General features: G+C 43.0%; 1 protein-coding gene across 1 annotated transcript in view; it reads left to right on the top strand.

Moving 5' to 3' along the window:
* kcnh4a (potassium voltage-gated channel, subfamily H (eag-related), member 4a) overlaps nt 1-27,085 on the top strand; it is a 67,586-nt gene extending 40,501 nt beyond the window's left edge. The window contains exons 5-16 of the mRNA XM_066699973.1: nt 6,924-7,167; nt 7,684-7,841; nt 8,312-8,519; nt 13,137-13,331; nt 14,011-14,210; nt 14,929-15,178; nt 15,323-15,537; nt 17,894-17,932; nt 21,379-21,749; nt 23,060-23,190; nt 24,757-24,830; nt 25,883-27,085. Coding sequence (XP_066556070.1) covers nt 6,924-7,167; nt 7,684-7,841; nt 8,312-8,519; nt 13,137-13,331; nt 14,011-14,210; nt 14,929-15,178; nt 15,323-15,537; nt 17,894-17,932; nt 21,379-21,749; nt 23,060-23,190; nt 24,757-24,830; nt 25,883-27,085 — 3,288 coding nt within the window. The remainder of the gene's footprint in view (nt 1-6,923; nt 7,168-7,683; nt 7,842-8,311; nt 8,520-13,136; nt 13,332-14,010; nt 14,211-14,928; nt 15,179-15,322; nt 15,538-17,893; nt 17,933-21,378; nt 21,750-23,059; nt 23,191-24,756; nt 24,831-25,882) is intronic.
* The last annotated feature ends 384 nt before the right edge of the window (nt 27,086-27,469 follow it).

Below are 27,469 nucleotides of genomic sequence, written 5' to 3'. Positions count from 1 at the left end.
AGTTCTGACAACTGTTTCCACCTATTATAAAAGTCTACTACTGTATAACATCTTGCTGAAAAGGCTGTTGATTACACCGCAGGTGTAGTCCATAGCTGAGGATCTGTAAACATGCTCACACTCATAAAGATGTATTAGAAACATCTCTGTCAAAGATGTTGCTGTAAACTTTAATGGCGGACTGTATGTGAATTAGATCTAGGGTTTTATGCGATTTAACCTGATTTATTTTCCCCTTACTGAATAGGCAGAAGCCTGTATATGAATAAACACTCAAACAGCTGTCTGGGATTAAAATGCAACAGTCAAGAGCTTGAACTGGAGAATGTAAACTGACTTGCTTATTTGAGAAATGTGGATAATCGGTAATATAGCTGTAAGGTTTTTGTTTCCCTCCCTAGTTGTTTGTTCCTAGTACAGATTTCATTATCTATCCTTTCTCTTTGTAAAATGACAGGTAGTGAAGAAGCTAAGTTAAGTTTTTTTCCATTTGTCCTGTATGCGGTGAATGTCTGATAAAGCAACTATCGTGGTTGGAAGTATGTGATTATAATTTGTGTTTTAGGCATTGTGAACTGTTGACAAATAGTTTTTCTCTAGCCAGTGTGAAACTTCATACTGAGAGAGTTGTTAGCTGTACCGACAATATGATTTCAACAATTATATTTATCGTTTCTCGATCATATATATATATTTAAAACATTCATCCAATTTAATCTGATATTTATTAACAAACAATCCTACCCAATTTTCTACAATTGACTACAATCCGACAAACAAATTCAACTGAACCTGAACCCTAATTATGGCAATACCACGAGGTATTTAGGACAAGGACCATTAGCATCATGCCTATTATACAGTGGAGTGCTGTAAAGATGTTGGACGGTGCTGCAAAGGAACGGAAAAACATAAGGTTCTGTCACAAAAGCAATTAAAATGAAATGGTGACACCTTTTTGCACATATAGATATTAGGGAGAAAAAAATTAAGGATTCTGTCACACATTTAAGTTCTGTGACCTAAATTCCCTCCCTTGACAGCTTCTACACATACAACCCCCACCCCATCCCCAGGTTCCAGTTTGAAAAGGTCTGAAGGGAGCCTTCAGATTACAACATGATTTATAAAAGCTAACTTCGTCCCCACAAGGCTTTTATCTTTTATCTTTTTTGTTTTTTTAACACATGAAAAGTTCAAGATGAAGGCTGTGGTGAATTAAAATTAGGGATTAACCATCATTTATGCACCCCAAAACTGGTCCATGAGAAAAAGACAAGCTCGGCGCTGTGTGTTTATCAATCCCTAGATATTGTGAATGAGGGAAATATGTGTTTATATGTGAAGAGAGGTGTTGAAAAAACCCATACAAAACCTTTCAATCTCCCTTTGTAAGATGACTTGGCTTCTATACTGATGGGGATGTAGAACAGGCCTGCTGAACTGACTCCAGATTTTGTTTTAACAGGTTGGGGGCTGTCTTGTCCACACTTAAGGTACAGTTTACACATACAGGGTCCCAGAATAGTACAACTTTCAGCCTTGTTATAAAATTAATGCTTATGTCTTAAAGATGAAACACAACACAGAGGAGACTCAAACACAGCAGCATCTGATAATTCAGGCTCACACACCTGATGCATATAGTCATTGAATAATATTAAAATTGGACTAACACCCCTATGGGTGGCATCACTCATTTTGATAATCTGTACATAGATTTTGCTGTATAAACAAGGGATCTCAATGCCTTTGACAAAAACGTTCAGCTTCAACAAAAGGCCAGCAAACCACCGAATGGTGTGACTACATATTGTGCTTTATGAATATGAATGTTGATGCAACACAACCAGAACATTTTTGTAACTTCAACAGAATGTTGAGATAATGTTTTGAAGTGGTGTTGGGGCATTGTAGCTCCATGAAGAACTGCATTTCTTTCACTCTGTGTCTGTGTAAACAAGGTCATTGTCTCACGGTCTCACTGTGCTACGGTACTGTGCTATTGTTCAACCCTGATACCTAGAAGAACAGAGTCTGATAAGAACCAGTTTTCACCAGCAATTTGGGCTTGATACATCGTACAAATCCCCCTTATATTAAACATTACGTATGCCTTAATTCTCCCCGGTTTGACTATATATGGGTCTTCCTGAGCAGTTGTCAGGCAGAAACCGAACTTGCACTCATCACGGGACAAACATGTGGGTCCTGTTATCTTTCTCTCCTGTCTGGTCTGCATAAAAGTGCCTGTAGTTTGTAACTTCTCTAAGACTGTTCTCGAGATTGCCTCTTGAACCTCTTCCTTACAGCTGCTTGTAATAAAAACCTTTTGATTGGAGGTGCATCTCTTTCTGGATTTCAGCGACTCTTCACACCACAGAAAAGTCTTCAATATTGTAAAAAAAACAACAGTATTATGAAGATGATAAAGTATTATGTAAGAACGATTAGAGATGTATATTTCTTACATAAAAAGAATCCTATAACACTTATTAAATATTATTTACTTGTAACATTATTAAAAAACGTATGCAACCCCTTTGCTGTAACATGATGTCTGACAGAATCAAAGCACCCAAGTATGTATAAGCTAAGAGTTCTATCAACAGTATGTCAGCCAAACCTCAACTGTGTGCCAAAGCTCTGAAGTGTTACAGTGTTGTGTGTTAGCTGGGGGATATATACGAACAGGAAACCACCTTTGGGAGTAAATGCTGTAACAGTTTGTTTTGGTCCACAGTAATAGCATGTTCACATGTGAGTTTTTTTCTATTGGAAAATCGCCCCTGGGTTTGCCCTAATGTCTGCCCAACCCACTGTGAGTGGTGTGCTGGGAGCAGCCCCTGAGGTAAATCTCACCCCAGCTTACCCCTGTTTTGATGTAGGTTAGGCCTCGCTCTACAGAGGCAAGGGATCAGTTACACTGTTTTTGGCAACATTTCTCAAGTTAAACAGTTGTCCTTCAGCACAGTGTGGGCTACACAAAGGGTCAATCAGGGCAGCCCCCGAGGATGCCAATGATGGGATTTGCTGCCCCTAGATAAATGGTTACATGTGAACAAAGTCTCAACAGGGTTAACTTGTAACATTAATTTATGAATGATCTTCTGATCCTGATGGCATAAGTGGCAGCTGTACCCCTGGTGTGACTGGCATTGGGTCTGAAGCTCTACTGTGTGTTGTGGAATTGCTGCATGTAAATATGTCTTACAACATGTTCTCAGAGGTGATGACATCAGTCCTTCTTTATTTCATCCATACCCTTTATTTGAAGACATTAGGAAGTTGGGTAGGTTTAAACGCAGAGATCTGGGTTTATTTGTTTCTTTGTTCTCAGCTGGTTGGGAATTGGCCATTTTCACCTGCTACGGAAAAAAATTACTCCTATCATCAGCATCAAAATTGTGTGTGTGTCAGAATGTATAAGTGTCTGTGTGGCTTTGAGGTAGGGGGTTAATTACTTTTCTTTTTTCTTCGCTCCGCAGTAAAGAGTATAAATCCCACAAATCCATCTCTAGCAATTAGCGGGTTCTGCATAATTGATTTACTTCAGACTCCAATGAAAAGCAATGTTTAGGTCTAATTGTATCATTGCAAGGGTTTTTAGGCGTAATTGCGCCGCATCCTGAAGTGCAGCGGGAAGGTTGCCAAGCCGCCAGCCCCATCGCTGGAGAGTACTCAGGGGCTGAATGTATGTTCTCCCAGGCAGCCGCACTTCATTAAGAGTCTGCCCGGAGGAAGGAGTCTCGGTGCCTGGGTAGCAGCGTTGAGTGCTGATTAAAATCCAGATTGCGAGCTGGGTGATATGAAAGATTATAACGGGCTGCCAGTAAGATGGGCTGTAGCAGATGTGCATAATTCATTTTTTTCATTTGGTCAATATATTTCTTCTGAGAGGGAGAATAGAAGACAAGGTCTGCAGTAATGAGAAGTTGAATTGTGCAGTTGACCCTTGATATCCGGCCTGTTCTCTAGCTCTTTTCTTTGTGAGGGACAGCTAACATTGTACAGACGTCCCCATCCGATCTGTAACTCCTTGCTCTGTAGCACACCACGTACACATCTTAATGAGATAAGGAACAGGATGCAGATTCTGAGAAATGACACAGATTAACATGCAAGCCTGAACATCTCAAAGTACCATTTAAAGTAATATTCATAGAATCACGTAAGAACAAGATTAATCCACGTAATTAGAAGTTTTGTTTCAGCTGCTCCATGAAAAGGGCATCAGTGTCATCCTTTTTTTTATGGTGTTGTGTCAATCAGTCTTATTTTCAAGGAACCATATTTTATTATTACCCCTTATCCAGGGTGACGTACAATTGTTACAAGATACCACATTATTTTTTACATTTACACAGCTGGGCATTTACTGGAGCAATCTAGGTACAGTGTGTTGCTCAAGGGTACAACAGCAGTGCCCCCACCTGGGATTGAGCAACCCTGTGCTCCAGAGTGCAGATCCCTAACCACTATTCCAGGGTATGTCTCGTGAGCAGCAGGTCTAAATGTTAGTAAATGTGAACTACAGGCAAACTGGTGGAAAGTAATAAGGAGGAAGATTCCAAATAGAAACAGTGTGTTGTAGTTAAAACAGGATTTTGACTGATGGCTGTGTGGCCCACAGGTCTGACTTGTAAATGCCTTGCTTTCCTCAGGGTCTCTTGTATTCTTGTGTTTAAGATCATTGTGTTGGTGTCTAAACTTTAACCCAATGTGATTGTCGCCTTCTACCAGACTACTGTTCTTCACAGGCAAGATTACATGATCACTACCTCACTCCATTGCAGTCAGCATTGACTTGGCAGGTATACTGTCCACCCTGTAGTTGATGTTTGCTCCAACCTCTTTTATTTTGTGATGTCTGTTTTTTGTGCTGCTACTTGGGGAACAGACAGTCCACAGTCAAGGCAGCCATCTCCTGACCTGATATTGAACTCATAGCCAAGGCCTTTACCAGCTGAGCCACTCCACTCCATTCAGTCCCCCCCCCCACCTTTTTTACTGAGAATAACTGTATTAAACTGCTCTCTCTTCCTCAGTGTTTTTTCTCTGAAAAAACGCCACCTAAGCAGGCATGACATTAAGTGGCCTTGAGATGCCTTTAAAAACTGTCTAACAGTGACAATAGCAAAATTCAGTGCGGATTAGTCATGATTTCTCTGCTTTGGAAGCTGTCCTGTGTTATTCACATTGTGACCTTGCTAGGATGTTTTGGGAATAATCCAATGTATATTTTGAGCTTTAATTATTTGAAACACTTAAGGTATGGCAATGCAAGGTATGCCAATTCAATGTAATCAATTCGTTTTTTCTTAAATTATGACTTGTATTGTTCTTGTTGAACATATTGTCGTGCCTCATTATAATTTTTAACATACAAAACCATAATGGGTTTTAAAAACTTGTCAAAGCCGATGAGTGAGCAGCCAGTATGGTGTCAAATTGCTTTTGTTGTTTCTGAGTGAAAACCCAGCAAAAATGTGTCTGTAGTTAGTGCCTGTGCACAGCCTTTCTTAAATGTAACTTCCAGAAGTGCTCTGTCTGTGTCTGGCACCTTGCTGGGGAGCAAGAAAGGGTTTGAAGTGTTTGAGCTGTCTCTGTTTAATTTGTCTGCTATCTTCGAAGAGATTCTAACAAGGTGAGAGGACCAACTGTGGCCTTTCTGACTGAGGGACACGTGTGGCAGTGTCATCTTTGTAATCATCAGGAAGAGTGGAGCAGTGGAAAGGACAGCGAACCATAGGTGATTCACATCACGTGCAGTGATCCAAACTAATGATGACTTCAAACGTGTTTTACCATTTTATCAGCTCCTCTGAAATGTTATAAAAGGGCAGCTGTGCTTATTGATCTATCTATTTAGCTATATGTCTAACTATCATCTAGGAATGTTTCAGTCATTGTATTTAAATTTCCATGGAATAATCCCATCATTTTGGATTGTCATGGGACAAATCTTGGCATAAATAACACATCAGGTGACACTGCACTGGGGAAATTGAGCAGTTGGAGCTACGGGGGCAATGGAGTGGACTGCCTCTCAAAGCGCAACAAAAGCAGATGGGTTTGTTAGAATGTATCGTTATTACTATATCCTATATAGGAGATCATGAATCGTATCCTCCCAATTATCCTCCGGAGTGAGAACACACCAAGCGTCTCAGAATCATTAAGAACATTATCCATGAAAACAGGACAGCGCCGCTTTGAATGGGATTAGACAAAAATTCAATTTACTACTTCATTACCCTGTTGCTTTTGGCTGACTTTTGTTCTTGATGTTTTTAAAGCGGACAGAGGGGATTGTTTGAAGGTTAATGGGCTGCCCTTCACTTTTCCCTTCTTCTATCTGCTCCTCTGTCTCACTGATCATATCGCCGAAGAGTTTGCCAAGATAAATCTCTGACTTGGGCTCTGCGATTCATGCTTTCTGCGTCTGTGTAATTGCAGCTTTTTCATAATGGGTGCCCACCACGGTTCCAAAGCAAGTGCCTCTTCTTCACCGTGCGTATCTTTGTCTCGGCTCCTGTTGTGAGATTACTTGGTGTTTTATGTATTCCTTCTCATAATTGTATGCAACCCAAGCATGTAACCTCATTACGTCCCTTCTCCCATGGGAGTTCAGTGGGAGCTGAGCTCAGCAAAGAATAAGTGTCACTGGAGGCTAAAATACGGAGATGTCATTACTCTCCTGGAATTGCTAGAACAAACCCGCTAGCATCAGGGCACTGGCTAAGGGAGTGGGTTGGTTCCTCTGCCGGTGGAGCAGTATGGATCAGATGTCCGAAGGTTTGCCTGAGACAGTGGTTGGAATCCGAGCCGGGGGGTGGGGGTGCTGTCCACTACACTAACACTTCTGCCCCGAATTCCACTGTATAGTCTCTGATACTGTCCCGTGTCTTAAAATCTTGCAGGACGTGTTTGAGAACAAGCCGTCCATCCCGGAGTACAAGGTAGCAGCAGTGCAGAAGTCGCGCTTCATCCTGCTCCACTACAGCATCTTCAAGGCACTGTGGGACTGGATGATCCTGCTGGCCACCTTCTACGTGGCTGTCACGGTGCCCTACAACGTCTGCTTCACAGCCTATGACGACTGCGACTCTGCCTCCCGCAGCACCATCGTCAGCGACATTGTCGTGGAGATGCTCTTCATCCTGGGTGAGTGGCAACCGTCTCCAAGGTGACAGGGCGACAACCCAGGGGGATGGGATGCATGCAGCTATAGGTTTAGTTGGTTCTTTATTTAAATGGCTAAACATAATCGACGACTACAAGATATTGTTAGTAAACTAAATGTTCAATGACTATCTTTTCTCTGGTGACTCTGGTTAGAACTATGCTCAACATGCAAATGTCTACTTAAATAGTGGTAGCCAATTTTCTAACCAATGGGAGGAGGGTATTTTTTGCATTCTCATGCTGTCCAGTCAGCCAACAAGCAGAATCCTGACAGAACCAATTAGTGAATTCCACAGGTGCTGGTTCACAACAACCATAGCTTTGAGTCCATTGACATAACATCAGAAAATGCTTGCTGGTTAGACTATGCATCCCCTGCTTTCTGTAATGCCCTTTGAAAGGGTTTCAATCTCTCCTTAACCCCCCAGTTTTATAACACATTGCCTTATGCCTATCTGTCTCTGTTTGGCCTTTTAATGCTGTTATCCTCTACAGACATCATCCTTAATTTCCGCACTACCTACGTGAGCCAGTCTGGACAGGTGGTATACGATGCCCGGTCCATCTGCATCCACTACGCTGCCACGTGGTTCTTTGTGGATCTCATTGCCGCCCTGCCCTTTGACCTCCTCTATGCTTTTAACATCACTGTGGTGGGTATCCTTTGTGTCAACATTTCCTCTCCTTAATCTGTGCGTCTGGTGCTTTTGTGTTCTACTGTTTGGCCTTTTCTCTACCTTGTCCTGTGTCTTAAAGCCTTAAAGCCATCTCCTTCTTGTCCCACGCAGAAGCGAGACTCATCACATTCTGGATTGTAATCAAACATTTTAATATGAGCAGGATTTAATCAAAAAGTCATTTCTGAAGCTGACACCATCAACAGACAGTGAACAGTAGAACGACGTGGTCAACACAGTCTTTCTATAATTACTTTGTGAGCTTCATATTTTCAATAATAGCACAGATACACACAGATTTAATTTCCCAAGAGCTAGTTCTGGGTTTTTAATTATTACTTTTTTGCAATGTGTGTGCCCTTGCATGTTTGCTTCTTGAGGGGGAGACCAGTTCTGTTCTGTACAAGCAGTCACTTCTCCCCCATGTCTCCCCCTGCCCACTCCAGACCTCCCTGGTTCACTTGCTGAAGACGGTCCGTCTCCTGCGCCTGCTGCGCCTGCTGCAGAAGCTGGATCGCTACTCCCAGTACAGTGCCATGGTGCTCACGCTGCTCATGTCAATGTTCGCCCTGCTGGCACACTGGATGGCCTGTATCTGGTACGTCATCGGCCGCAAAGAGATGGAGAGCAATGATCCCACGAACTGGGACATTGGTGAGTGGGCATCGTCCTTTCGTTTTCTCAGTGGGCCTGGTGCCTCTTTCCAAGTTCAATTCAGGTCTTCTTTTGGGGAACTGTACGGCAAAGTTAGGACAATTATTAGGGCATTCTTGTCTTGTGCTTGTTGTTAAGTAAGTGTTTTTGCATATCAAAGTGTTAGATATTTGAAGTTATATTAAAACATTCAATAAAATTAGAATAATATTGAATTATATACAGTGAGGGAAAAAAGTATTTGATCCCCTGCTGATTTTGTATGTTTGCCCACTGACAAAGAATTGATCAGTCTATAATTTTAATGGTAGGTGTATTTTAACAGTGAGAGACAGAATAACAACACAAAAATCCAGAAAAACGCATTTCAAAAAAGTTAATGAGGGAAATAAGTATTTGATTCCCTATCAATCAGCAAGATTTCTGGCTCCCAGGTGTCTTTTATACAGGTAATGAGCTGAGATTAGGAGCACTCTCTTAAAGGGAATGCTCCTAATCTCAGCTCGTTACCTGTATAAAAGACACCTGTCCACAGAAGCAATCAATCAATCAGATTCCAAACTCTCCACCATGGCCAAGACCAAAGAGCTGTCCAAGGATGACAGGGACAAGATTGTAGACCTACACAAGGCTGGAATGGGCTACAAGACCATCGCCAAGCAGCTTGGTGAGAAGGTGACAACAGTTGGTGCGATTATTCGCAATTGGAAGAAACACAAAATAACTGTGAGTCTCCCTCGGTCTGGGGCTCCATGCAAGATCTCACCTAGTGGAGTTTCAATGATCATGAGAACGGTGAGGAATCAGCCCAGAACTACACGGGAGGATCTTGTTAATGATCTCAATGATCACCAAGAAAACAATTGGTAACACACTACACCGTGAAGGACTATTATTCTCCTGCCATTAAATCTGTTTTCTGAAGTATCGACTTCCTTGGGGATCCATCATGGAGTTTATGCTGTGGAAAAGCTCTCACAACAGGGTGGTTTATGACATGCATATATACAGTAGATGCTTGTTATAAATACCCTTAAAAGTGCTCTTAAGTTGCACCAAAGCAGCTGTTGCAGTTGTGGGGTTTGTTGTAGGAAGCCTGTGCTTTACACATAAAAATCAGCTATAGTCCACAGTATTGATATTTTCAACTTCATTTCTAGAATAACCTTCTATAGTTCTAACAATACAGGGTCTATTATGACTGCTATTACATTATTCCACTGTATGTTGTACACATGCAGTCTGAACTGCATTTCTGTTATGTTTTTGCCGGATACCCATCAACAGGTATTTATCAAGTTTGTTTTAAAACTGTCAAGTCGAATTTGAGGTTTTCAGAACAGTCAGACATCTACCGAGATTCTGCATACAACTGAACAGTGTAACTTCCACTGCAATTTGATTTTGATGAGACCCTGGAGGTTTTGAGCGCCAGATAATCTTTCATTATTTCGTTCTCACTGTATGACCCGATGCAAGTCAGCAGAGACTGTGATATCATGGCAGCAAGTTATGGTGCAGTTTCAGAGTGGAGAATTCACTGCATTTGAAATATTGCAGGCAAATTATTGGCGAACAAAGCGTTTCAATATACAGTGCATCCGGAAAGTATTCACAGTGCTTCACTTTTTCCACATTTTGTTATGTTACAGCCGTATTCCAAAATTGATTAAATTCATTATTTTCCTCAAAATTCTACAAAAAATACCCTATAATGACAACGTGAAAGAAGTTTGTTTGAAATCTTTGCAAATTTATTAAAAATAAAATACAAAAAAAGCACACGTACATAAGTATTCACAGGCTTTGCCATGACACTCAAAATTGAGCTCAGGTGCATCCTGTTTCCACTGATCATCCTTGAGATGTTTCTACAACTTGATTGGAGTCCACCTGTGGTAATGTCAGTTGATTGTACATGATTTGGAAAGGCACACACCTGTCTATATAAGGTCCCACAGTTAACAGTGCATGTCAGAGCACAAACCAAGCCATGAAGTCCAAGGAATTGTCTGTAGACCTCCGAGACAGGATTGTATCGAGGCACAGATCTGGGGAAGGGTACAGAAAAACTTCTGCAGCATTGAAGGTCCCAATGAGCACAGTGGCCTCCATCATCCGTAAATGGAAGAAGTTTGGAACCACCAGGACTCTTCCTAGAGCTGGCCACCCGGCCAAACTGAGCAATCAGGGGAGAAGGGCCTTAGTCAGGGAGGTGACCAAGAACCCGATGGTCACTCTGACAGAGCTCCAGCGTGTCTCTGTGGAGAGAGGAGAACCTTCCAGAAGAACAACCATCTCTGCAGCACTCCACCAATCAGGCCTGTATGGTAGAGTGGCCAGACGGAAGCCACTCCTCAGTAAAAGGCACATGACAGCCCGTCTGGAGTTTGCCAAAAGGCACCTGAAGGACTCTCAGACCATGAGAAACAAAATTCTCTGGTCTGATGAAACAAAGATTGAACTCTTTGGCCTGAATGGCAAGCATCATGTCTGGAGGAAACCAGGCACCGCTCATCACCTGGCCAATACCATCCCTACAGTGAAGCATGGTGGTGGCAGCATCATGCTGTGGGGATGTTTTTCAGCGGCAGGAACTGGAAGACTAATCAGGATCAAGGGAAAGATAAATGCAACAATGTACAGAGACATCCTTGATGAAAACCTGCTCCAGAGCGCTCTGGACCTCAGACTGGGGTGAAGGTTCATCTTCCAACAGGACAACGACCCTAAGCACACAGCCAAGATAACAAAGGAGTGGCTACAGGACAACTGTGAATGTCCTTGCGTGGCCCAGCCAGAGCCCAGACTTGAACCTGATTGAACATCTCTGGAGAGGTCTGAAAATGGCTGTGCACCAATGCTCCCCATCCAACCTGATGGAGCTTGAGAGGTCCTGCAAAGAAGAATAGGAGAAACTGCCCAAAAATAGGTGTGCCAAGCTTGTAGCATCATACTCAAAAAGACTTGAGGCTGTAATTGGTGCCAAAGGTGCTTCAACAAAGTATTGAGCAAAGTCTGTGAATACCTATGTACATGTGCTCTTTTAGTTTTTTACGTTTAATACATTTGCAAAGATTTCAAACAAACTTCTTTCAGGTTGTCATTATGGGGTATTGTTTGTAGAATTTTGAGGAAAATAATGAATTTAATCCATTTTGGAATAAGGCTGTAACATAACAAAATGTGGAAAAAGTGAAGCGCTGTGAATACATTCCGGATGCACTGTATACCTTGTTCCAACAAGTCATAGGCTGGACCAGGTGTCAGCAATAACAGAAACAAGAAGAAAAATAAAAAACGAATCAACAAAACAAAAGAGATCCGAAACAAAATCCACCAGGCAGTTAACAAAAAGGAAATCCCTAAACATAAAATGGACTCAAAACAAACGAGTCTAAAACAAACAGAATGGACTTGGTAGTAGGCCCTTACTTGGCCTGATTTGACCATTTTAAATACCAAAAACCTACTGAATGTCTTTAAGTTTGTAGATGTATTTTAAGATTTTGTGTTAACATTGCTGGTGTGAGCAGTCTTATTGATGCGCTATATAAAAGTGAAAGAATTCAAATAGGCTGGTCTTTGTATTTATTTAATTATTATTATTTTGAAGACTGAATCTTTTCTCATTTTGCTTTGAACAGACTCACAGTTCAGTATTTGAAATCATGGCTGCTCTTGGGGTGCCCAGCAGTGACACACAGTAGTAGCATAACTGATTTATGTTCTGATCTTCTGATGTTTAATGCAAGTTTACAAAGCTGCACCCCTGGGCATTGGAGTCTCCTGGGGTGTCGTCTCCAACTGTGACTGATGTAACCTTTACTCTGTGCGTTTACACAGTTACTAATTGCACAGACTTGCTGCCTTCTGTCAGCCCTCTGCAATTATAATCCAGCTCTTTCGGTCTCAAATAAGAAGTGCCGGGGATCTTCAGATATCTTGCATTGTTTTCCTAGCGGTATATAGGTCAGACAGAATAATTAAACCCACTGGATGTTTTTCCATCGTTGATAAGGGTCTAATTATACCTGTACCCAGCTGGGCTGATCCACTGACACACACTGGCAACGATGTGTGAGGCGATACGCCACTGCAGCAATTATATTAATTGTCTAATGATAAGTGATCTGATCCAAGAGATGAGCTGCCACACAGGCGTTTTGTTCGAAGGCGTTTGAAGACGGCTCCGATCTCTGATGGTGTATAATGCTATTTTAAATTTGTACTGTGAACAACAAGCACTGTCACCCACTTGACTTGTAGAATGAAAATGCATGAAAAATGTGTCAAGGAACGTGTCGGACAAACACTGAGTCATACTCAAATCAGTGCTAAAATGTTTAGTCTTCTTATTCAAGTTCAATGTCTGTTCGTAACTTTGCCAATGTTTCTCTCTGATTCCCAAACTTAAAACAGTAATCTCATATTTTTTTTCTCTTTCTTAGTTAATGGTAGCCTACATCACCACCTCTTGACCAGGTTTTGTTATTGTTCTTTATTAGAGTGGAATATTTTTTATATCAGGTCTTGGCCTTTACATTTACTCTGCCCCACCCCCACAGTCAGTTGTCTCTGATGACTATATTTTGCTCCCACTTCCCCCCACCTCAGGCTGGCTCCATGAGTTGGGGAAACGGTTGGAAACTCCTTACACCAACAACTCCTTGGGCGGCCCGTCCATCCGCAGCGCCTACATCGCCTCGCTCTACTTCACCCTGAGTAGCCTGACCAGCGTGGGCTTTGGCAACGTCTGCGCCAACACGGACGCAGAGAAGATCTTCTCCATCTGCACCATGCTCATCGGAGGTGCGTCCATAGGACCACTGCCCTGTGTGTTGAGTGTATAAATATCTCTTAGATCTTCATGCTTCTGAAGTACTATGTATCAGCCCCACCATGCTTATATACTACTGGGTAATGTGATGTTTGAGAGAGACCATGAATGGACATAGGAAAACCTATCCATTCTTACTCTAATTGCTTGTCTGTTAATTTCCTGCCAGTGTGCCAACTAAAAGTACTTTTTCAAGTAAGCCCTAGACCAAAACTTCAAACAATCACATATTGCAAACTTGTACCCAGTCTTGATCTTGTTTAGTGCAAAGTACACTAAACAAATTTAACCATGATTGGATACAATATTGTAAATTGCAATTCACATGTAGATCAAAATTTTGATCTGGTTCATACCTAAAAGTGAGATTAACCACAGGGAGTGCTTTTTCCCCCCAGATTTTTAATTACACAGATGAGTTCCACATATTAATCAATCAAACCAAGAAGTAGTTCTTATATAGCAGCACCATATGAACATATCTCAAATCTAAAATCTTGAACAATTAAGAGAGGGAAATCCAAAAGTCTGGGAGTGTGACACAGAAAGCAGGGCGCACCACAAAGAAACCATCCTGAAACAGGGTATAGAGCATAGACAGTTCTCCCTCTGTCCCTGCTAAGGCTGCTGCCCCACCCTCTCTCCCACCAGCCCTGATGCACGCGGTGGTGTTTGGCAACGTGACGGCCATCATCCAGCGCATGTACTCACGCCGCTCGCTCTATCACACCCGCATGAAGGACCTGAAGGACTTCATCCGCGTGCACCGCCTGCCCCAGCAGCTCAAGCAGAGGATGCTGGAGTACTTCCAGACCACCTGGTCTGTCAACAACGGCATCGACGCCAACGAGGTATGGGGAGTTTCCCATACCTGTCAACACAAAAAAAGGAGGCTCTGTGAGAGACCTATGCACATTACAATAATTTGCTGAGCTTTCACTCACATCTGCCAGGCTTCTATATCACCTGTGTTTTATATCACCCCCCAGGATCCTAAAATCCAACAGATTTGGACACTTTGCTGCAAATAGAATTTGTTTGAAATACTGTTAAAGTGCAAGATACATTATATTAGTATATTTCTTAGCAAACCAATTTATACAGCTGTTTTTTTTTTCTGAAGCAAAACAAGTACCTGGGATTGAACCCACAACCTTCCACTCCAGAGTCCAGAGCCCAACCACTCCTCCACACTGCTGCCTGATAAGACTTGCTTGATAGAAAGGGCCAAGTTATGGGAGTCTGCTGCTGGGAAAGTCTAGCCCCAATAAGGGATACATTAAATTAAAGTAGATATAATCCCACATCTACAACATTACTTATCTCTCTCTCTCAAAAAAAATAATCTTACTTTTTATGAAAACAATGTTGCATGTCCCTCCCAGGTGGGACAGAATCTGATCCCTTGCCCTTCTCCACAACCGTGGTTGCTAGCATTCCAGAGGTCACAGATGCCTACCTCTCTAACTGATTATGACCTTCTAAATATTTTAGTCTTTTTCTTCTTCTTCTGCAGTATTACTTACAAAACTGAGTAACACTCTGCCTCTGCCCATGTGCCCCTTGCAGCTCTTGCACGACTTCCCGGACGAGCTGCGTGCCGACATCGCCATGCACCTCAACAAGGACATACTGCAGCTGCCCCTGTTCGAGACCGCCAGCCGGGGCTGCCTGCGCTCTCTCTCCCTGCACATCAAGACGTCCTTCTGTGCCCCGGGGGAGTACCTCATCCGGCAAGGCGATGCTCTGCAGGCCAACTACTTTGTGTGCTCGGGCTCCCTGGAGGTGCTCAAGGACAACATGGTGCTGGCCATCCTCGGTGAGTGAGTAACGGTGACGCAGAACATGAGAAATTGGCCATGGCTTGATAAAAATAAAGGTTGGGGGGGTTGAGACTGGATGCTGATTGGACATGGGAAGTGGGTGCTGTCCAATAGCATCTGTACTCTGCTCTGCACCCTAGGGAAAGGGGATCTGATCGGGGCTGACCTTCCGGGCAAAGAGCAGGTGATCAAGACCAACGCGGATGTGAAGGCGCTGACCTACTGTGACCTGCAGTACATCAGCGTGCGTGCCCTGCGTGACGTCCTGGAACTCTACCCTGAATACGCCAGCAAGTTCACCGCCGACATCCACCACAACCTCACCTACAACCTGCGTGAGGGCAGTGAGGCCGAGGTGAGGCACAACATTAATTTCGTGCAGCAGCTGTTACATCAGCCTCAAATACCTTTTATTTTATGTAAACAGCAGTCTTCCCTCTGGGTGTCTGTTTGTCTGTCAGTGTGTCTGGATTGCTATGTATACCTGATATTTCTTTGTCGCCGATGCGTCTACAGTGTGTGCCTTGATGCTTGATGTTTGTGCTGCTATCTCTATCCAATCTGGTTGTGTCAGTCAGCCAGTCTGCAGCGCTGGTGTGAAATGGCTCCTTGGGGAGATGAATACCGGCGCAGGCTTTAAGATCTGCGTGTGGGTGATGATCGGGTTCATCTGTGGATGCCAGCAAGCAGAAACCTCCAGAATATAATGGCTTTCTGAGGGAGTCTGAGATTTTGAAAGGCAGCCCAGTGTAATCTGTAATTAAGTGAGCAGGCACAGCCAGGGCACTTTCTCAGACCTGCAGCGCCCTCCCAGGCTTCACTGCCAGGCAATGGTTAGAACCAGAGGGCTGAGCCACTCAATCGGGTCATGTCAGCACTCACACACATTCACTCATATTTTCTTTTTCTTTTTTAATGTTACATAGACTCACACACACAATCTCAATCCTCCCCCCATTAAGATACACACACACACACACATGTTCACAGCATCCACCCACACAGATGCCAAAGCACACACACAGAAGCCCTAATCCGCACAGAAAACACTCACATGCTTGTTTTTAAATCACATTCAGAAATACACACACACACACACACACACACACACACACACACGCAAGCACACACAGCCATTCGTTCATACACAAAATAGACTTGTTACTATATTTATGAACAGCGCTTAGTCTTCACAGTGTGAGTGACATCATAGGAAATGTTATAGTCACCACTAACCTACCTTGGCAGGATGGTAGATTCATATACAGATATGTGTGACTGTTGAGATAACTGTATTTTGAAGCAATGCACTGAAGCCATGACAATTGGTACACATGCAAATAGTGCCATTGAGAATACACTATCCTTTGACTATGACAGTAGACAGTAGAGGGCCACTCAGTGAGACCAGCATTTGTGTCCATGACAATGCGCATGTGTGTGTGGAAGCACATGGAAACTGATCTTCATGAAACTGTTCAGTGTTCTTATCCAGAAGGCAGTCCCCAAATTCATTGGTCCACATGGCACATATTGCATAATGCGGCTGTTTGAGTGGGTCCACCGGCTTTATAGACAGTGTGCTTTGAAAGCCGGTCTCTTTAAAAACGATCCTTCATTTGACTAACAGGTAGTGAGCATGACGAGAGTGAGAGCGGTTTTAGTGGTAAAAGGCCGCTGCTGCCAATGAAACAGTGGGATGAACCCAAATGAAAAGTGTTTTTCGAAACGTTAAGAAAAATGCTAAATCTTTAATCCTTGTAATCTGGTATTTAGTTTTGAGTACAAGAAGTAAATGTATTTGGGCTGCTCCCAAGAGCCATCTGCTGTGACACTTGTGCTGGCCCCTGTCCAGTAGGGTAGCAGGGAACTGACAATGCTAGAAGATTGCCTGGAAGTGAGAGGCTTTGGTCCATTTCGCAGTCCTTACTCCTGCAGTGACTCTGCAGCCGGAGCCAGATCCAGAAAGCATTGCAGAAAAATGTGCATCGGACTCACATTGCATCAAGATAATCCTTTGGCAGTGGGGAATGGTCGCTATGACACTTTTTTTTTCCTCATTCGTGTAAAATGACAAAATTATTCAAGTCTCCACAAATTCTCATGAAAATGTTGGTGATGGCTGGCATTTCAATTTATAGCTCTCCTGCTAAAGAAATAAACCACAATGGCCTGTGGATATCTACCTTTGGTTATTTACACTCACGGTCTGGTGACATCTGAAGTCTTTGATATCTTTAAGAAAGATGCAATGCATTTCATGAGCTCACACCACACTCTCAATGCTCAATATTGATGCAGTCTACTGTACTGCATAGTGCAAGTTTTAATTTCCCTTTGAATCTGTTTACAGTATTTCCTGATGTATGAAACCATTTTTATTTATTTAACTGACTGTAAAATTGTTAGCTTGAGGCGACTTTCAAATTGGGTACTGATTACTTGCACTCAGATTGCTGGCAATGTTTTTTTATTAAGCATTCTGTAAAAGGCTCTGCATTTTATATGCAGGAATTCAACAGCCATATGATATTCATACAAACAAAAAAGCCAGTTATTACAGAATGATGTTTTCAGTAAGTGCAGCTTTATGCAAAATGGCCTTCATTCAGGAAGAAAATATAACAACCTGCAGCCATTTCTGAAATCCCTTCAACAGTGAATTCTTAAGACGTTAGATGGCTAATGGCTGTTCAACCATGTCTTTACAGGGCCTCACAAGGTTTGCCCGATCACCAAGGCTTTCTCAGGTAAGACGACATTGTTTTTTATTTATTCCAGTTTACCCACTTGGATCCATCCCCTGTGGATGTCAGGTCACTTGTATTAACATTGGAATCCCATTAGAGAAACAGGAGATCTTAAAAGCTGTACAATTTAAGGCTGCTACAGTTTCAGGGTGACACAGTGGTTTCTAACAAACCAAGGCCTGGCCAGGCTGTGACAGTTTTATCTCTACTCTTGCCTGCTGTGATGATTGGCTTTGCCTGGACTGGAAACTGTTGTCCACCGGCTGTAGGAGCTCATCTTGCTCCCCAGACAGAGGCTTTCGAAGACAAAGCTCCTTGGTAGCCCATTTGTCTTTACATTTTTAAACAGGTGCCAGAATCTCAGAGCACATTATTCATTCAAAAACCTCAGTTTCAAACCTCCCTCGAAGAAGCTGCATCTCACATCTCTCTACACCACCCACTCCTACCCGGAATTTTAAAATCAAATCAAATTTTAGCTGCAACCAAAAGGCACAATTCTCTCCATAACTGCAAATATGCCAAGCAGTTTGTACACATTGTGGGAGCAAAACAAAAGCTTATGAAGCTTCTGGACAGTCTGCAGGTTGCAGGGATTGGGTAGACACTCCCTGGTTGAAACCCTTGGCAGGCCTTTTTTGTTAATCTCCCACTGAAGCATTACTCACTTTCTCATGAATAGATGCACGCTGTACCACAATCCCCGCTAGGCAGATGTTGCTTTCTGTACCAAACTACTTGGACATTAGCCCATACGTGCTACAAAGACCTAAACTGTAGGGTTATTTAAGTCAGCTCTTCAATACCACGGATTTCCGGATTTAAAGGACTGTGTCAGATGTCTCTACAAAATGATTATTTTATTTGAATAATGGAGTTCAGTGCTGTGCCTCGCACACACCAGTAAAGAAAGGCATCTCCAAAGAGCAGGTGACTGACATGGATGATTCTTAAGGTCCATTACAGGCCAAATTGACAGAACGGAAGCTGTGCCATCGCAGTGCATATCCCAGATTTACTGTTTCACATCAAACTCAGACGGCAGCCCTCCTGAGAAGAGAGCTCTCCGTGCGTCTGCAGGGCCAAATCTGCAGAGGCCAGAGTGGTCAATGCTAAATGTAAGTCCTCAGGTCCAGCTCACGTTTCCAGATTGCATTCGTCATTCTCAATGTCAGACTCTTTGTATCATGGGGATATCAGTACCGCAGGATACTGCATCTCAGCCCTGTGCTAGTCCCAAAATACTACAGCCTGATTAGTGGGCTGCTTGCTTTTATGAAAGGGTGCCCATAGTGAATAGTAATAAAAGGCAAATATCAGGTAATTACTTGTTGGTATGTCTGTACTGTACACACGTCAGGCTGCACTTTAAAATGCTTGTGCCTGCTCTGCCGGTTGCTTCACGCTGGTGTGTGCAGACCCGTTGGCTTCTCTCTGCCTGAGTCACCGGAACGTGTGACTTAGGTTGCAGGAGAAGAATTTAAATTGCTATCATCACTCAGCTAGCTCTCGGATATGCAGAAATGTGTGTTATCCGCTCACAGTGGTACATACAAATCACCCTCCACATTACCAAATTCACAGTCCGTCGTCATTATGTGTAATTTATTTGTTAAAATGTGGAAAAATCTTTCCAACCTTACTTCTGCTGGTTCCTAGGCTGGTGATTACATTATCATGCTGGCGGAAGTCTAGGTATTCAAATACTTCATGTCACATCGCTCTCTACACTGTAGTGTACTGTCTACTTGAGCTAATCAATATTTCTATAAGTCACAATTGGCAATTTACTAATAAGAATGTATACATTTGTCCCAAATTGCTGAAAAGAAGATTATATGTATGTAGTCAATATGTATAAAACAAACAAACATATTGTTCGCAACCTCTGCAGTTACACTTAGTCAATGTGAAATACAAACACAGAGGTCAGAACAAGTAGAGACACAGAAGGTCAAGAAGAAACAGAAAACATATTATCACTCTCCTTATTGGCACTGAACATAACTCTTCTCCGTGAAGTTAATTTTCAACTCCTTCCCAAGGGGCATCTCTAAATAGTCATTTACAGCAACATCGCTGGTGAAGAGGAGCAGTGTTTATGAAGCTGTGACATCACATCCTCTACTTCCTCAAGTCAGGTCATGCAGTAATTAATTCTGGCAAACACTGGGAAAATGCCAAGTAGTCTCTGACTTTAAGAGAAAGTAGACCTGGACCACGGCTGTAAATCTCCAGGGGCTAATCAAAAGCAAGCTGAGAGGGACTTGCATGGGGCAGGTGTGTGCACTCTCTGACAGTAATATGGCTTTAATTGAGGTCATGGTTGCTGTCAGGGTTGGTGTTTCGTTATTCTTCCAACGTAAAAATAAAACTTGACAGTTTAATACAGTAATCTCACTCAGCATGAATCCGTATGGTTATCGGGTTCAAACGCCCTCAAACATGCTTTTCAAAACTAATGCAAAAATGCAGCTCACAGTGCATATGTAATTTGAAATGGCAATAATAATTAACATATATACTATTCAGTACATCGCTTCAGTTCATGATATACTTTGATATATTTAAAATGCATAGGGTTTTGCAGTCTCCTTTGAGAAGAATATCTCCGTAAACCTGCACCAGCTTCAATTGCAGTGGCATCAGCCCTGTTCCTGCAGAGCCACAGTCCTGCTGCTTGTATAGGTTGTTTTAAATCATCGATCAGCAGATACTTAGATAAGTAAGCCCAGTAATTGCATCGGATAAGCAGTTAATGGGTAGATCAGTGTTTTTCAACCAGTGTGCCGTGGCTCATTGACGCGCCTTCGGACAAACATAAGAACATAAGAAAGATTACAAATGAGAGGAGGCCATTCCACCCATCGTGCTCGTTGGTGTCCATTAGTATCTAAGTGATCCAAGGATCCTATCCAGTCTATTTTTAAATGTTCCCAATGTTTTGGCTTCAACCACATCGCTGGGGAGTTTGTTCCAGATTGTGACGACTCTCTGTGTGAATAAGGGTCTCCTGTTTTCTGTTTTGAATGCCTTGAAGCCGAATTTCCATTTGTACCAAGTACCATTGGAAATATACCATCTGGCCCAGGTGACACTAAAGGTTTGGACACATGAGAAAAAGTCACACCCAAGAAAAACAAAAATAATAAAGAAAAATGTCTGATTTATCAAAAATAAATAAGTCTCTACCAGAATCAAAGTAGTCTGTGCATCAAGACAAGCTGAATTTTCTCACTGAAAGTTAAGCTTTTTATAAAGGGGAAAGTGTGCAGCTTGGTGAGCAGGAGGGGTTGGTGTGCCATGCAACAAGTATGTAAGCGTGCCTTGAGCGTTAAAGGGTCGGAAAACAGTGGTTTAGATCACAACCAGAATAAGCTGTGGCTCTCTGGGCCCAAGGTTTTTCTGCCCTGCTCCAACTGTGCGTTTTATTTTCCTGTTGGCAGAACCGCATGGACCACAGCCCCGCCCCTGACCACAAGCTGCCAGCCATAGTGGAGGATGAGGACGAGCCTGAGGAGTATTTCCACCTGTCGCCAGCCACCAAGTCGCGCAGGAAGCTGATGCTGCCCAGCCTGAGCAGCCCAGTGCGGCGCGGCTCTGTTGGGAACCTGCTGGGGGACGAGCTGCGCCAGTTCACGGCCCTGAGACGCTGCCGGTCACCTGTGCGGGGCAACCGAGGCCGCAGCCCCTCCCCGCAGCTCCCTAAGGAGGAGCAGCCACCTGTGCCCAGTGCCGAGGCCTGTATAGGACGCAAGCCAGCAAAGCTCCTCATCCCCTCGCTCAACTGCTTCGGCCCCCCAGACCTCAGTCCCAGGTGAGGGGTTGGATAAAAATTTCCAGCTACTTTAAGCCAGTTGGTGGGGAATCCTGGTCATGGAGGGCCTTAGTCAGTCCTACAGCTCTCTTGATGTCTTTGCCAGCTCACAACACAGAAACTTGACATTGTAGTTCAGCAAATAAATGGCTCAATTTTAAGAAACTGAGAGTTGAGTCAGACCAAAGAAACTGAAGATACTGTTGCCAGGGTTCCCCACCACTGATTTCAACTGTAGCTTGGTATATTTTTTATTTTAAAAATGTCTGTGTTGTCAACCTATTATCTTTTGATTTATATAAATATACATATCTACCAACTAAAAGTGGCAAAACAGTTTAAGTGTGATGTGTACTGAAGTGCATTCACTACCCAACAATTTGATTACACAACAATCATTTCAACAATTTCTTCATTATAGTTTAGTATGACATATTCTGCCCATATTTGGTTTAGCACTTAAACGAATACAATTGCACAATAAAAAAATATTACGAACGCGTTGTACTCAAAACAGTGGATTATTTTCACCACTTCTTGTGATTAATGATAACTTTTTTATTATAATAAATATCATACCACAGTTCCTGCAGCTGATGTTGAAGTAAGTTTGGGACATGCCAGCGTACTGCTGTTCCAAGTTAAATCAGAATCAGAATTAACCTGAACTACCAAAGATCAATTTATTTCTGAAGAAGAGAAGCAGCATTTGTATTCCTATGCTCCAGTAGCAATCAGGAGTAAAAGACACATCAGTAATATAAACTAGATACTCATGGTTATTGAAATACAATGAATGGTGACATTTTGTGAATGTATACAGTATGAATGTACAATGAGTGGCTAGCTCATTGGAGAGATCTCAGTCCCAAAAGAACCTAAATTAGCCCAGCCTTCTGGTACCTATAGGGGTCCATATTTATGGGATTCACTACTTAGGTCACAGTGATCCCTTTGTGAATAATATTACATTGCGCTAAGCAGGTTACACCTTCTTTTAAATACTAAAGCCCCTTAAGCTTGGCCCCAAAAGCAGCTTTATTGTGTTGTATGTACAATATAGCTTATAGCTAGGAAAGCTAAATTTGAAAGAACAAAAAACAAAAGAAAATCTGAACAGAGCATATTCAGAAGCAGGTACTTGCAGGTGACTTTACTCCCTTGCTACCCTCGTTATTGTAATGACAGATGCTATCAATTTCGCGATACCAGACACGCCCAGATTCTGTGCCAGGTACATCAGCTAACAGCTCCTCAGTTTTGCTCATTTCCTTTAATTGGCCCTTCTAATCTTGCCGATCTGTTTTCAGAGTCGTTGACGGAATCGAGGATAATGGGCGGACATCAGAGATGCACACATTCCACTTCAACGTCGAGGAGAGCGGTGCGAGAGCCAGCGCGGAATGCCTCGTTAAAGGTAATTTTGTGGCATGTGAGCGGCGTTGGCGGCCAGGCGACAACACCGCCGCTGTACCTGCAGCGATGCAGAGAATTTCAAGTCGTGACCATCTGAGATCCAGATAACAGCACTCTGGGTTTGTGGGCAGGCTGTTCACAACTTCAAACAGCAAGTGACACTCTCTGTCTGTACTTTATCACACAGCATTCGGCCAAGAAGCACACCAAATGTGCCTCACTATAGTAGCAGACATCCAAGCCTGTTAAAATATGTGCTGAAGAGATTCCTAAAGCTTCCTAAAGGCCATTGGCCAAGGAAATTGTGCAAGGTCTCCCCCAGATTTTCATGAATTTCAGTGTGCTGAGGTTTATACTGAGGAAAGAATGAGGATGCAAGTGTCTACTTGAAAACTAAAGTACTAATTTAGTCATTTACTCTCCTACAATATAGCACTTATACAACATTTTGTCATGCTTCTTGCTTTGCTCCACTAGTACTCCTATTGTTTATTGTTTATTTTGATCTCCCCTATGCCCCATTTCCCCTGGCCCTTGACTGTGACTTAACATCTTGTCACTTATCAGCTTTTACAATCTAGGATGTAAGACCTCATATATTGTTTACTGTATATGTTGTGTAAATTTGAATTTGTCAAATGTATTTTGCCTTGAACTGCACTGTATTATTGCACTTTGTAATGCTCTTATATTTTGTAAGTTGTCCTAAACAAGGGAGTCTGCTAAGAAATAAATAATAATAATAATAATAATAATAATAATAATAATAATAATAAAGTGTCAGTCTCCCACACTAAAATTGATGGTGTGCAGATGTCTAATATTCAGAAATCCCACGAGGGGAAACAAAGGGCCGCATTATGAGGTGTATGATAGCATATGTTGACTTGGAGGTTTTCACAGTCATGTGGAAGATATTTTGTCCGTTGTCTCATTAAGAGTTAACAGCAGCGTCTATAGGACAGATTTACACTTTGAAATTAGTATGTTTTATGCACTGTTGAGTTTGGTTAAATGCTTTCATATTGCACTGAGAGCTGGGTGGAGTGTGAATATGCTGATAGATGTATTTATTGTATTCACTGATGAATCGTCTAAGCAGAAGTTGTAGTTTTCATTAATTTGTCATTTATTATCATTTTGTCAAGGATTTTCCCATTAAAAATACATTTTGGACCCAATTAAGTCTTAGTCATACTAATTATTAAAAGCTTAACAGATGGTATTCAGAATAGTTTTAACAGAATATAGGTACATATAAAAGGTTAATAGCAACATTTATTTGCCAACACGTGTACTGTATTTTGTAATATTTTGACTCAAGATGTCTTGTATAATATATTTATCTTATTCCACCTAACAGCAGATGTGTTATTAAATGTATTTACTACATCTTACATGAAGTTACTGTACAATGTTAAGTGGTACTACATCATTTACTTAAAACATGTAGGGAGAGAGCTTTGACGTACATGATGATGATTATGATAATGATGGTGGTGGTGATGATACAATTTTCCCTCTTTATAAGGGGGGACCTTCAATGAGTTCTGCCCTCACTGTGCTGTCTCTGCCTCCCTCTGTGCAGAAGACAACCCGGTGAATGCGACCCTGCTGCTGGAGACCGAGGAGGTGAGGCAGAGCATCAGCCGACTCAACCAGGAGGTATGCTGAGAAAAGACATGGAGGGGAAATGCACTGAGAATGACCCTTCCTCACACCACTCAGCCTTACCACAGTGGTAGACAGAAGGCTGCACACCATCCTTATATTTCCAATGCAAATCACTTCAGTCACACTGATGTTATTTCCTCTCACACAAGGTGGATATGGATGGACTGCATGGGCAAAATCCACAAAAAACACTGTAGTTTTCAAATATGCTTAGAAATGCAACCTAGGAAGTCTTGCTCTGGTTGATTGTGAGAAAATTGCAGGTGAGCAGATGCTAGCATGGCAAGCTGCAGAACAGGAGGCAGATAGAAAATTAAAATTAGATCAAGCTTGCTGTGGGATGGGGGCGGGGGGGTAAAAGACTCATCCTGCAATGCAGATGAGCCACAGGTGAAGCAGGCAAAATGCTGATTCAGGAAACGTGAAGCGTGTGCCATTTTCTCTTTCTCCTCGGTCTCTCTCTCTTCCTCTATCTATATCCGTTCCTCTCGGGGAATCTCAGCACACCAAAAAAAAAAGGCCATTACTGAGCCAGTTGTAAGATGGGAAGGGAGTGTAATTTATAATGCGCCTGGCACCTGGGTATCGCAAGGCTCGTGTGTTGTCACCACTAAATATAAATACAGAGCTAGTTTGAGGCCCAGTAGCCTGGTGGGGGAGGGGGAGGGAGGAGAGGCTGGGCTTTTATGAGAGAGTCAGTGGGTTTGCATTCATGTTTTCAGATCATAGCTGTCAGTTTGCCGCTGTCAATGAGTTCAGCATAGTCGAAGCTCATGAGTAAGGCATAAGTTAGGATGCATTGAAATGAAGGTATAAAACTGTGGATTTTGTGGGGAATGCATACTTATTTGTTTTCTTTAACCTCCTAATTTGGAATTGTAAATTGTTAATTAAGTGAGATCACATCTACGACCCTGTGATTAATGTGGGAAGGACTCAGCCAACTCCAGCAAGCACAAGTCCAGTTACAGGGGTTGTTTTTGAAATCGATCTGAATCCCAGTTAGGAATGACGCTTTTTCAATTTTTGATCCTTACCTATAGATGAGCCACTTGAACCAGGAAGTTTCCCAGCTCACCAAGGAGCTCCACCACATGATGCACTTCCTGCAGGCCCATGTGGCTGTGCAGCACTACACCTCAGCCCTGTCCTCCTACCCTTACGGGGTGCAGATGGTCTCCAACCCTCCTGGCAACAATAACATCAGTGGTGGCAGTGGAGGCGGCGAGTGGCAGCCCAGAATGTCGTACAACCTGGCGGCAGGAATCCACGTCCACCACGAGCCTGGCAGCATGGACCCCCTGAGCCATAGCGGTGGGAGCCCCTGGAGTTACAGCACAGCCCCAAGCAATGCCAGCCACATCCGAGCGGCCACCATTGGCGGCCAGCAAATGGAGATGGAGAGCTACGTCCCTTTGGTTGAGCATTTCCATCCGCCTTCCAGTCCCCGTGCCTCATGCTTTCACGGGCCCTGCTGTGGAGAGCCGGGCAGTACCCTCAACCCAGGAGCCGAGGGCAAGCAGAACTCCTGCCAGGCCTCTGGAAGCACTCCCAACTCTCCCTACACTGCACTGCAGCCACCACGGCCTTGCCCATCCTTGCTGAGCCCAAGTCCAGCTTTTGTAGGGTTCTCTCCTACTCCCCAAGCCGGGTACGGCAGCACCTTGCCCAGCAACGGACAACCCCTCGGGTCCCCTGCGAACCTCAGTCAGTCCCACCCAGCCTTGTGTCAGCAGGCGTCTGCCAGTGCTGAGTACAGTCACTCCAAGTCGAGCACCCCCACGCCGGTCCATTCCACACTGGTCACTCCCGGTTACTCTCAGCGCCGCGCTTCATGTTCAACCAACCACTTGCACTCCTCCTCAGCCCCCAAGCACGAGCCGTTAATGTGCATCTCGACGAGTCCCCGGCAAAATGACCCCGTCAGTTCCAGCCTCATGCACACCCTAGACGCCAATCTTCTGGAAGTCCACGCAGCCAGTCCCTCAGTCTCAGGACCTACTCTCTCCCACAGAAAACCTTCTTTAGCCTCTCAGGATTCTAACTTGTCTGGGATTGAGACCTCAGGTTCCAGCTATCTCTTCTGTGACACAACTATCTCGGATCACATAGGTTTGGAAGGCCTGGTCATTAAGCCAGGTTCTACTGAAAGGATAGACAGTGAGGCTTCAGAATCCAGGAGGTCCAGTATAGGAACACAGACTCTGGACACGGAGACGTTCTGGAGCCTGGAGATGGCAGACTAGGTCACATGATGGTGTTTGTTTTCAAAGAGGAGTTTTATGGGAACTCGGAGGACCTGGCCAGATAGATGGAGAGAGACAGAGAGTGTATGTTACTGAAAAGCAGAGTTTAAAATTTGCTTTCTTTATACTTTGGAGTTATTTGTTCTTCTGAAAATGAAAATCAGTTCCACATTGAATGGAATTGTAGCCCTCTATGCAAAAGCACAGAATCCACATTGCATTTTGAGTTATTTTCTTATCTGTTCCCCCCACAAATGCAAGATTGACCTTCCCGAATGTATATACAAATATATATATATATATATATATATATATATATATATATATATATATATATATATATATATAAATTAATAATGTCTTTTGGAGACTCATAATTACAAA

This window comes from Amia ocellicauda, chromosome 3, assembly GCF_036373705.1.
Source record: "Amia ocellicauda isolate fAmiCal2 chromosome 3, fAmiCal2.hap1, whole genome shotgun sequence".
NCBI classification, from domain to species: domain Eukaryota; kingdom Metazoa; phylum Chordata; class Actinopteri; order Amiiformes; family Amiidae; genus Amia; species Amia ocellicauda.
Note: the sequence above shows the minus strand (reverse complement) of the source record. Positions and strands in the feature narration are given on the sequence as shown.